Below are 12,070 nucleotides of genomic sequence, written 5' to 3'. Positions count from 1 at the left end.
TTGTGCCTTAATGACTTGCTGATCGAGGCCAAATAAATCGGGGAACGAGAGAGCTGTCACGAGATGGCGTACGGTTCGTCGCCCTGTGCGCCGTTAGGGAAGCCAGGAAAAGCCGCGGCGGCAGCAGAAGCGGGGGCGGCGGTCGCTGGCCATCCGGCAGCGGCGCGTCCTTGGCGCTGTCCGTCGTATATAAAACGTAGCAGGCGGCGGCGGCGCGGAGTCCCGCTGCAACGCCTCGCCACGCCACGCCTCGCCATGGCAACGCCTGCGCTACCTGCTGCTGCCGCCGCTGCCGCTGCCTACGTGCTTGCAGGTGAGATACCGCCTGTGTGCAGCCTGTGGCGATTCTGGCGTGTGACGCTGTAGCTGTAGTTACATTACTGCTAGCGTTTTCCAGCCGTCAGCTACGATTCAGTTGTCTGGTATTTACCATTATATTCTGACAGTGATACCAGCTGAGAGATCAGTTCTTCACTCAGAGACTTAACCTTCGACTTTGAGATAGACACTCTCCAGCCCTAGTGAACAGCAAAGTGGTCGCCAATTAGCAACTCTTCGCAGGCATTTAATACGTGTGTCCGTGTTCTACGTTCTCGCTGCGTAGCTCTTGCGTAATGCTGAGCACTCGATAGTGGCTGCTGCTCCGTGCCAGTGTGTCAAGTGGTTTACAAATCGTGTGAGCTGTCGGAGGGATAAAGGACATCTGTCGCAAACGGCTCGCAGTGCTGTAACACTGCGAATGGCCGCCGTCATTCCAGACTGCAGCGTTTAATTACAAGTTTTAGGCCTAATCGTGTTGTCTGTGTTTGAAAGTAAAGACGGCAGGTTCGGTTTAATGTGCTGCTGTAGTCTTCTATAGGAAGACTTTTTATTTGCCAATATTCGAATGAAGGGTATACCGATTGCTAGTTTCGCCCTGTTAAATGGCCATCTTCAGATCATATGACAGAAACCAGTGTCTACAGCGACTTCCGAAGCAAGAAGCTTTGTGGCAATCATGATTACAGTTCCAAACTCAAAATACGTATATATTGTAAATACGTAATGCTGTTAACACAATTGCCGGCCCTTGTGGCCGAGCGGTTCTAGGCGCTGCAGTCTGGAACTGCGCGACCGCTCCGGTCGCAGGTTCGAATCCTGCCTCGGGCATGGATGTGTGTGATGTCCTTTGGTTAGTTAGTTTTAAGTAGTTCTAAGTTCTAGGGGACTGATGACCTCAGATGTTAAGTCACATAGTGCTCAGAGCCATTTGAACCATTTGGTAAACACAATTTTGAGTTTGTAATTGTAAACATGATTGTGACAATGCGTCCTGCTTCAGTAGTCTATGTAGACACTGCTTTATATAACACGGTCTGAAGATGGTCATTTAACTGCCAAAAATTGTAAGCGAAGTGCCATTCCTTGCGATCTTGGCAAAGAAATAGTTTTCCTAAAGAAGACTTTATTTAAAGATCGTCTCCTACAACACTCACAATGTCACATTATCATAATCACTTTAACGTCTCGTACACAGAGCGTTGGAACACTGCTTCAGCTGGACGTGGGAAGGAAGCATCCATCCCGGCATCTGTCTGAATTAGTTTAGAGGAGCTACAGACATACCAACATCAGCATGGCTGGACGTGGACTTGAACCTCACTCAACCTAATACAACAACGGCAAAATAAACATACAAAAGGACACTGCTTTGAATAATGTGCGCTACTTTACGTGGGTAGAAACAGGAAACCTGTAATAAAGCTTTTTGTGTAACAAATCAACTCGAAGGGAAAAAAGACAGGCAAGGTTGCAAAGTTCTTGTGTAAGAGTCTTTATTTGTGTGTCAAGAACCAACATTATGAAAGGAATCAAGGAATTTACTACAATCCCATAGTGATCGCTCCCGCAGGGATCTCGAATATGAGATTAGACATTACAGTGCGCTCCACACGTAAATGGAATGGGAACAAGTCCTATCAAGTGGCACAACGTGGAGTACCCCCTCTGCCATGTACTTCACACTGATTTGCAGAATACTGTTGTAGATTTAGATGTAGAATTTCATAAGAAAGTCTATCCTTTTCTTGTCGTCGCAATTGCTTTTAAACGAAAGGAAACCGCTGATTACAGACACACTAATGCAACTAACTATTATAACAGAATACGCTCAAAATTACGTGTAACAGATGCTTAGAATATGACTACTTCTCGTCACTGACAGACTTTGACGTATCACTAGTTCACAATAATTGATCAGTGGTTCTCCTATAAGAATGAGGATGTGAAACTAAACACTGCATGTGACAGAACTACTGTGCGACCAGATATGTGGAAGGAAGAAACCAAAGTTTATAAACACGTAAGTGGTCCATGAAACGTGACTACATTATTGACTACACACAAAGTTGTCATGACAATGACGGCTTGGAAAGCTTTTCATATTTTTGGAGTACGGCTAAAGGCATGGGATTGTCCCTACCTGCAGTTTATATGCGTGATCTGTGCCAAGGACTGCGCATGCGTAATTCATTAGTGTTGAGTATCCCTGACGCCAAAGATGCTTTCGAACACGCTTTCACATTTGAGTACTGTGACTGCTGGTTACGCGGGAGTCGCTAAGAGGCGAACGAGATTTTCCATGACTATGCCGCACGGACACGATTTACGTTGAGGTAAGCAATTTGCTGTGAATGAAGGATAGTGTACAAACTGTAATGATTTAGAGGAAGAAAAATATTTATATACGCATTTAAAAGTGAAAGGAATGTTAACGGAGCATCCAAGCACAAGTAGGAAGCTTGAAAAAGAAAGCGAAAAAAAAAAAGTACTGGTAGCCTCACACCAGTCGAACGAATGTTGGACGAAAAATCGTAGAAAAATTTAGCACTGAACACTCGATCAATTCAAATTATTTATGATAAAAGTATGTGTAATTACACTTATAACGGAGTAATTTCGCTTCTCATTACGTCATCTACGCATATGTAAGAACTAGTAACAATAATACGTGCATAGCACCCGCCGAGACGACTGTGTGTCTTGTAAATAAATTCCGTATCTCAGTTAGTTCCTTCAGGAAGAATTGCATTGCTTTATAATAACATCGCCAGTTCTGTTGTATCTGAGAAGTGTGACAAAAAAGTAGCTGATACAGCTGTCTCAAATTCATGACGCATTTGGCGTTTACTTGCCTCATGCCGCAACTGATCTCAACTCTCCCGTATTTTCTTTTCGTGTGTGTCGTCGCTTCGCTGCCAGAACTGCCAGAGTACTTGGCAGCCGCGCGGGATTAGCCGAGCGGTCTCAGGCGCTGCAGTCATGGACTGTGCGGCTGGTCCCGGCGGAGGTTCGAGTCCTCCCTCGGGCATGGGTGTGTGTGTTTGCCATTAGGATAATTTAGGTTAAGTAGTGTGTCAATTTAGGGATTGATACCCTTAGCAGTTAAGTCCCATAAGATTTCACACACATTTGAACAATCGGCAGCCTTTAACAGAAAAACTTTTGCCACCGTTGAATGTGAACCCTCAGAAAGTTCAAAAGTTCATTGATGGTTTGTTGCATTCACAAAAAATTATTTCCCTATTTAGTGCTTTATCCTCCTCTGTAACTGAGTGGTCAGCACAGGTGGCTGTCATGCGGAGAGTTCGATTCCCGGTGTTGCCTAGTATTTTTCCTTGTTGGGAGGACTGTTACAGAGTGCACTTGGCTCGTAATGTCAACTGACGAGCTATTTCACCAAATAGTAGCGGCTTCACGGTCTGGGAAGTCTGCAAAACGACCGGGAGAGCGATGTGGTGACCACATGCCCCTCCACACAGCAGCTACATGATGCCGTAAGGCGGAGGAAGGCACGACTGGCAATAGACTTCAATAAGGTCGTCACGACCTGGCGAGGTGCTCGATATTTATTGCTATACGTAATGGAAAATACGTCCTAATTGTTGGTGTACTTTCAAATTTGTTATATTAGTGTACAAATGCGGTACCTCCGTACAACATATCCTGTTCATGTAATTTACTGACCACACGTTTGGTTCTGTTGTTACAGTACATACATTTTATTCTCTCTCACGTTAATTTACATTTCTTTCGTTTTAGCTTCATTACACGTACATCTACTTAGCAGTTCAGAGGACAAGTACAATGAAATACATAAATGAGAATTTGTGTAGCTTCAATTACGGCCAAGAATGGATTATGTCCTCAGATACGGAAGTGGGATACCGAATATCTAGTATGGGAAAGCCTTTAGTCGGCGAAAGGAGCTTGTCGTTCGGTCGTGGCAACTAATGCACCTTGTACACGAGCTTTAGACAAGAAGTATCTCTTATTTCCCGCAACTATTAATGTATCGTATATTGTTGAGGTACCTATTTCTTCCTCTCACTGCGATGTTTAATTTTTTCTGTCATTTGTCTTAATGACTGGGAGTTTCATACCTGTCAAACATAGCATTTACAAAAAAAGGAAAGAATGGTTCAAATGGCTCTGAGCACTATGGGACTTAACATCTATGGTCATCAGTCCCCTAGAACTTAGAACTACTTAAACCTAACTAACCTAAGGACATCACACACATCCACGCCCGAGGCAGGATTCGAACCTGCGACCGTAGCAGTCGCGCGGTTCCGGACTGAGCGCCTAGAACCGCTAGACCACCGCGGCCGGCAAGGAAAGAATATACCTACTTGATCCCATAGGAGCACTGAACCGAAATTACCGGTTTACTTAGAGCAAGAAAATGACATAAAAGAATAGAATTCCCTCAATTTGCATGTTACAGCATTCATAAATAAATGGAGCTGTTTTGAGTTTCCGGGTTTATGACCACGTTGTATGAAAAAATTATTCGTACTTCGTGTTGTTTCCTCCCACCGAAACAAGAAAAAATATTGTGCAGGCACATGCTACACGACGATGTTATTATTGCACTTGGCACCCAGTGGCCGCCATCGGAAACACTCGTTGACGTTACGGTAAACAGTTACAATGGTGACTAAGGAAAACGCATCGCATTGTGAATGGTTGTGCATATACTACCAAGTGGCTCAGCGTGTTTTCGCGAAATATTACGATAAAAACTCCCAATACGCCGACCGAAGCGCCCACACTTCCAAATGCAGTAATATCGCCGCCCACTAATATACTGAAATGCTTTGCTTCTTCATTATTATTGTTTGCTGTTTTCAGTTCATACGAACTGTGCACCTTGTCATTAATGCGTTTAAAATATTGAAAAGTCTTCTTCCTTCCACACAGGCGTGGACTTGTGTAATCATGATCTTTAAAAGTATTCCGAACGATGCCTAACAGTTTCGCAGGTTTTCACCTTACAGTCATAAGCTGTCTTTGCTTATGGAATAGCCGTTGTACATTTATTCACAAGTCTCCTCCCATAGAGGTCAAACGGTCTGAGGTCGTGTTAGTGCGCAGATCATGCAACTGCTTCTTTCCCTCTTATGACACGGGGCTGTGCATGTCACTGTCCTAGTATGCATTAGACACACCATTCTTAGTACAAGGGACACGAAGTAAACGGTGTCTGTATAACTTAAGTAGGTGATCAGTTGTCATTAGCAACATCACATCAGTAACATCACACTCCCCCCAAGGTTTTAAAAAAAAAATTGTACTATTTTTAACTGTTGCAAAAGGCGGTGTGTCACAGCAGAGTACATGTGGGAAGTTAATTACAAAATAAAGACTATGATAAAACATGCCCTTCGACGACGAGCTGGGGAGGTGCACAAGTTCGTATCGTACAAGAACAGGGAAGGAAAAGGTTCGGGGCCTTTTCAAAGACACCGTCCCAGATTTGTCTTTAAATTATTTCGGAAAACCACAGAAGAGCTAAAGCTGCTCGCCCGTACTCGGCCCTATACTGACAAATGCAAATCCAACGTGGTAACCAATGCGCCACCTCACAGGTTAACTAATTAAAATACTGAATGACAGAACAAGCGATCTTACATCTAAGAAAAATTTCGTTCTCCGTTTGCGTGCTGTAATACCGTTTTCTGTATAAAGGACGTCGCCGGAGGAAGGTACAGTTATTTGGAAGATTATTTCTACCTTTGAATCTACGTATCATTCAGTCGACAAACATAGTAGTCTATGTTGCAGTAAGCTCCAAAAATTTCAGCGCCGAGATCTGTTGTTGTTGTCTTTACTCCGAAGATTGGTTTGATGCAGCTCTCCACGCTACTGCATCTTGTGCAAACTTCTTCGTCTCTGAATAGCGGTTGCACCCTATGTCCTTATGAATCTGCTTGCTGTATACATCTCGTGGTCTTCCTGTAGAATTTTTACCCCGAGCATTTTTCTCCAATACTGAATTGGAGATCCATTAATGTCTCAGAATGTGTCCTATAAACCGATCCCTCCCCTTTAGTAGAATTATACCACACATTTTCTTTTCTTCCCAATTTTAATAAGTGCTTCCTCATTGGTTACATGAACTACCCATCTAATCTTTAGCATTCTTCTTTAGCGCTACATTTCAAAAGCTTCTATCGCCTTCTTGTCTGAAATCTGCATCGCTCACATTACACTTTCATACCAGGCTACACTCCAGACAAATACCTTCAGAAAGACTTCCCAACACGGAAATCTAAATTCTATGCCAACAAATTCCCCTTCTTCAGAAACGCCATTATGGCCATTGCCAGTCTGCATTTTAAATCCTCTCTACTTTTGCCATCATCAACTATTTTACTGGCCAAATAGATAAGCCGGCCGGAGTGGCTGAGCGGTTAAAGGCGCTACAGTCTGGAACCGCACGACCGCTACGGTCGCAGGTTCGAATCCTGCCTCGGGCATGGATGTGTGTGATGTCCTTAGTTAGGTTTAAGTAGTTCTAAGTCCTAGGGGACTTATGACCACAGCAGTTGAGTCCCATAGTGCTCACAGCCATTTGAACCATTTTTGAACCAAATAGATAAATTCATGTACTACTTTTGGTGTCGCGTTTCCTAATCTTATTCTGTCAGTATCGACTTCATTCCATTACACTTGCTTTGCTTTTGTTGATGTTCATCTTATATCCTTCTTTCAGGACGCTCTCCATCCAGCTCAACTGTTCCAAGTCCTTTGCGTTCTCTGACAGAATTACAATGTCACTGGCAAACTTCAAATTTTTCATTAATTCTCCTTAGCCTTTAATTCGCTCTCCATTTTTTACTTTGGTTTCCTTTACTGCTTGCTCAATGTACAGCTTGAATGACGTCGGTGATAGGCTACAACTCTGTCTCACTCCCTTCTCAACCAGTGCTTCCCTTTCATTTCCTTCGACTCTCATAACTTCCGTCTGCTTTCTGTACGAGGTTTATATAACCTTTTGCTCCCTGTAGTTTACCCCTGGTATCTTCAGAATTATCAAAGAGAGTATTCCAGTCGACATTGCGTAAAGCCTCCTCCAAATCTACAAAAGCTATAAAAGTTGGTTTGCGTTTACTTAACCTGTCTTCTAAGATAACTCGTAGGGTCAACATCTACGACACTCAGCTGAGAAAGTAAACCATCGCCTCAGTGCGCAGATGCGATAGCGAACAACAACCATATCTGTTTGCCATCTAAGCAGTGTCCGGCAGTAGTAGGCCCAAGAGCGATCTGGTAATTTTTTACATAATAAAACTGTCCTAACCATATAAAAGTTTATTTGTTAATGGCGACTGGTTTCGTCCACTGGTCTTCATCAGGCCACTTACTCTATGAAGAGAGTAACATGAATGTACTTAGAGGACTGTTAACTGCAATCGCAAAATAAACATAGCACATCAATAAACCTACAAAAGAAAGACAGCTCTACGCCTTGGAGGCTGCTGAACCTGGCGAGGAGCAGGCGCCACTCTAGGAGGCATGCACCCACAGCTGCACGGCATGCTGTTTACATCGCGTAAATAGCCGAACCTCCACCCACCGGCTCCAGCCTTAAATCACTGTCAGCCACTGGCTGTAAAAAAAGTTAAATAAATGCTACCTCAGCATCACGGGGTCCCGGGTTCGATTCCCCGCCGGGTTGGGTGTTTGTGTTGTCCTCATCATTCCAAAATCATTCATGAAAATAGCTAGATTGGACTGTTTACAGATTGGGAATGTGTAAGGGCGCTGATGACCGCGCAATTGAGCGCCCCACGAACCAAACATCATCATCATCATCATCATCATCATCATCATAATCATCATCATCAAGTTAAATAAAATCTAAATAAAATTATTTACGTAAAATATTTACGCCCAGACCATAGGTATATGGAAAACACAGATAAACTTTATCGAACCATAATATAAAACTTAAAATTGCTTAAAAATAAAGAAAATAAGCTATTAACGTATAAGGATACGCATGTTGTCCTCTGTAGAGCCCTGTGTGTAACAACCACGAGGCAAAGATAATTAGCAGGGAAGCCACCAGCAACCGTGGTGATGTTCTGAAGACCGATGTATTACGACTGATGCATCAGTCTTGACCCACACTGTTTGGCGCGCCAGCAATCAAGGTACTATCATCAAGTTGGATATGTTACTACTACCGATCAGAAAACGAAATAGTTATTATTCGTTGGAAATTATTCTTGTCACAATTGTATTCAAAATTAACGTGGCCTTTAACTACTAAAATGTGTTGCAATGAAACAGTACTAAGATATAAAACGTTTGTGCCCGTATATAGGGAGAAGTGCATAGGATATGTCTGGTATAGATGGCGAGAAAATATCTATAACCATGGTGATCGTATGAAGATCGATATGTTCCTATTCTTAAAATTGTATGCCACATGAGGTCCGAGGCATTACAGTTTACAGTTGTGTTTAAAACACTAAAAACATAAAAAACCTCAATGGAACAATATAAAAATAAATTGAAATAAATCTTTGACAACAACATTAAATGCCACAAGGGCACTTAAACGTACGTGAGATAACGATGATTAGAGAAATGAGTCACCAGTACTCTTGTAACAACAAAGTACTAGAACAGTAGTCGAAACCGGTCACCACTAAACAAATAAACATATTTCTGCGGTTGGGACTGTTTTATTATATAAAAAATTTTAACATAACCGCTGACTTTCCAGTATAAACAAGCCGAAACGTCTCAAAAAAATCTTAGACCTGGTAATTGAGATCAGGCATTGTCTGCGTAGCAGCACGGGAAATTGTCATAGTTTCTGTGTCTCAGTAAACATTACAAAATGATTCTGATCAAGAAACAGCAGGTTGGAATTAAATTTCTTTGATGGTACGGCTGTGTTGGTTCGTTTTCTTTGTTTCCAAATAATAACTGGCCGCAGCAAGCCGCAGACATTTAGCCACAGAGCAACGTGCGGAAGGTGAGAGAACAGACTACGAGGAAGGCGAGAATCAAATTTTCTCGTCCACGTAAGTCGAAAAATTGTTTGGCATAAAATATCGGCAGGTAGGTATCAGAAACGGCAGTGCATGGCACACGGATCGCTGGCAATGGCCGCTGCTGGCAGGCTGACAGCTCACGTCCCCGTGCGGGCCGCGCCCACGGTCAAGGTCGACGGACAAACCCAGTCCCAGCGCAGAGGTCCGCACTTCGTCGCACCTCCAGCTCACTGCGGCGCCTCGAGGTAAAACCTGGCTTCATTACTACTGAGGTACTATTACGTAAATCAAACATTTGAATCTACGATGTCATTAACTTATATGGGGAAAACGACGATAATATGAACGTTGAAGACGTTTATTTCATTAACCTCGTTGCGGGAATCCAGATAAGCTGTGATCGCCGAGGGGCATAGACACTGTAGCATATGGAGGTTTGGGTCGGACTTGGAAGCGTGCACGGATAGCCGAATGGTTAAGGTGACCATTCGCAAATATCTTCGAGTCCCGGTCCGGCACAAATTTTCGTGTGTCATCAATAGGTATGATTTCCATACCTAATACAGCTGATGTCAAAAATATTGGCAACTGCTAAAAAACGCCGGCCGGATGGCCGAGCGGTTCTAGGCGCTACAGTTTGGAACCGCGCGACCGCTACGGTCGCAGGTTCGAATCCTGCCTCGGGCATGGATGTGTGTGATGTCCTTGGGTTAGTTAGGGGACTGATGAACTCAGATGTTAAGTCCCATAGTGCTCAGAGCCATTTGAACCATTTTTTTTTCTAAAAAGCTTCGTAATTTGAATCTTCGTCTACTAAGAACATTGTCAGTGGTGCATGTGAAATGTTTCATCGGAAGAAATAAATTTTTGGAAGCCCTGGCGCCTTTAGCGTTTGAGTCATTAGAATTTTTCACTTCTAATGGGTACAGAACACCTAGGTGGAGATCCTTCTTTCGGAAAACACAATTATTTATACGGTGTCTCTATAATTAAAGTCCCAATTTAGAAACGCTGAGGAAAAAGATTCTTGCTCATAATGACGTCAAATTTCAATAGCATATTGTGGCGCAGGGGAAACGTCGTGGAACGAAAAAACGTAGCAATAGATAGTGTTGTAAGTGTTTAATGTAAATTATGTCGGCTACAAATGACAGATGAATTATAATACTACGGCTGTGATTTGAGCTGCATATTACACCATCCGTACTGTTCAGTGTATACGACTGCACAAGCTCGGCAGTCAACGGTTGTGGCACTGTTAGTTAGGTAAGCAAATCCACCACGGCAAGTTCGTACATATTGGATGGGAAAAATCGTTGTTTTCTTTCCCGAGGCCAAAAACCGCATATTAAGTAAAATGACGTCGGTTTTTAATTGATCTGGAGCCAAAAACCACATAAAAAGCAAAATGACATGGGTCTCTAGTTGTCGCGAGAGTGGCACGAGACATGTTCAGTGTGGTGTCCACCGCTTTCTGCCTCAAGCTGATATCGAGAAACAGCGTGTTCCACAACAGATCGGAGCGTCGTACTGGGCACTATCAGAATGCGTTGCGCAATGCGTGCCATCAATTTACCTACGTCCGTAATTGCAGCGCTGAACACAACATCTTTCAGATGACTCCAGAGACACAATGTGGATGGGTAGGTTGTAGGGAAATGACGACTGATATTTCTAGCCTTTCCGAATTGTCTCTGCAAAAGTCGCTTCGCTGGCTGCGCAATGTGTGGGGGAGCGCCACGTACTCGCACAATTGTTGAAGGATTGGAATGTTGTTGGTGCGCAAAAGACTCTCATAGCGTTTACCAGTGACAGAATAGGAAACAGGACCTGTAGGACTCATCTCCTCGAAAAAATACGGCACTACGATAAACGATGCTGTCAACCAGCACCACACGTTCACCTCTACAGAATCAAGTGGTACCAATTGATGTGCATGCAGATTTTCCGTTGCCCGTATTCTGCAATTGTGCGTATTGACATATTCTTCGAGACGGAAATGGACTTCGTCTACCCACACAACGTTCCAAGGCCAATCATTGACCACTTACATGCGAGCAACGAATTCCAGAGCTGGCAGGAGTGCAGCAAGAAGCTCCTGTAAACGGGTGATTTTGTAAGGATAGCAATGCGGGATGTTTCGTATGATTTTATGCATCGTGTATGCGGGCATGTTCAACGTTCGGGCAGTTCCCCGTGAACTGCATGTTTGCACATCACCGCTCGATCCCTCCTGCAATGCTGTGGCCACATCTTCGACAGAAGTCGGATCATCTGCTTTCCTCCCTCTGCCACATTACACTTCAAAAGAACTTGTCTTTTCGAAATTTGTAATCATTTTCTCCAGACCCTTAGCAGACATCGGATCAATGCCTTTTTTCGCACCCTTGAGTGTCTCGAACTTCTGCACAGCTACTGGCACAAAGTCACCTTTTCTTGTAAAAGAGCTTTACCAACAGCGTGTGATCCTTCATGGAGACAGTCATGCTGGGCGTCGGACGCAAACTTAGAAACGGCTATGTGCCAAGCGCCTTTTCGTGTGCATATTCTGACACGCTATTGGTTCCTCCTGTGTGAAGAATACGCTGTTCAAATTTGATGTCATTCTGAGCACTGGTTCTCTTACTACAGTGATTTGAAACTGGAACGTTAATTATGGACACCCTGAAATTTTGTTTATATCGAGTATATATTTCCACGGAATTCAGTCAATCTCACTGCTTCGCCGCTATTATGGT

The 12,070-nt window shown here is 43.5% G+C and overlaps 1 protein-coding gene across 1 annotated transcript in view; it reads left to right on the top strand.

The window, feature by feature from the left end:
* Window positions 1-229: 229 nt before the first annotated feature.
* LOC126132108 (salivary glue protein Sgs-3-like) overlaps window positions 230-12,070 on the top strand; it is an 89,670-nt gene continuing 77,829 nt past the window's right edge. Inside the window, exon 1 of the mRNA XM_049915178.1 lies at window positions 230-313. Coding sequence (XP_049771135.1) covers window positions 256-313 — 58 coding nt within the window. The 5' untranslated portion in view covers window positions 230-255. The remainder of the gene's footprint in view (window positions 314-12,070) is intronic.

Source organism: Schistocerca cancellata, chromosome 1, assembly GCF_023864275.1.
Source record: "Schistocerca cancellata isolate TAMUIC-IGC-003103 chromosome 1, iqSchCanc2.1, whole genome shotgun sequence".
Lineage (NCBI taxonomy): Eukaryota > Metazoa > Arthropoda > Insecta > Orthoptera > Acrididae > Schistocerca > Schistocerca cancellata.
Note: the sequence above shows the minus strand (reverse complement) of the source record. Positions and strands in the feature narration are given on the sequence as shown.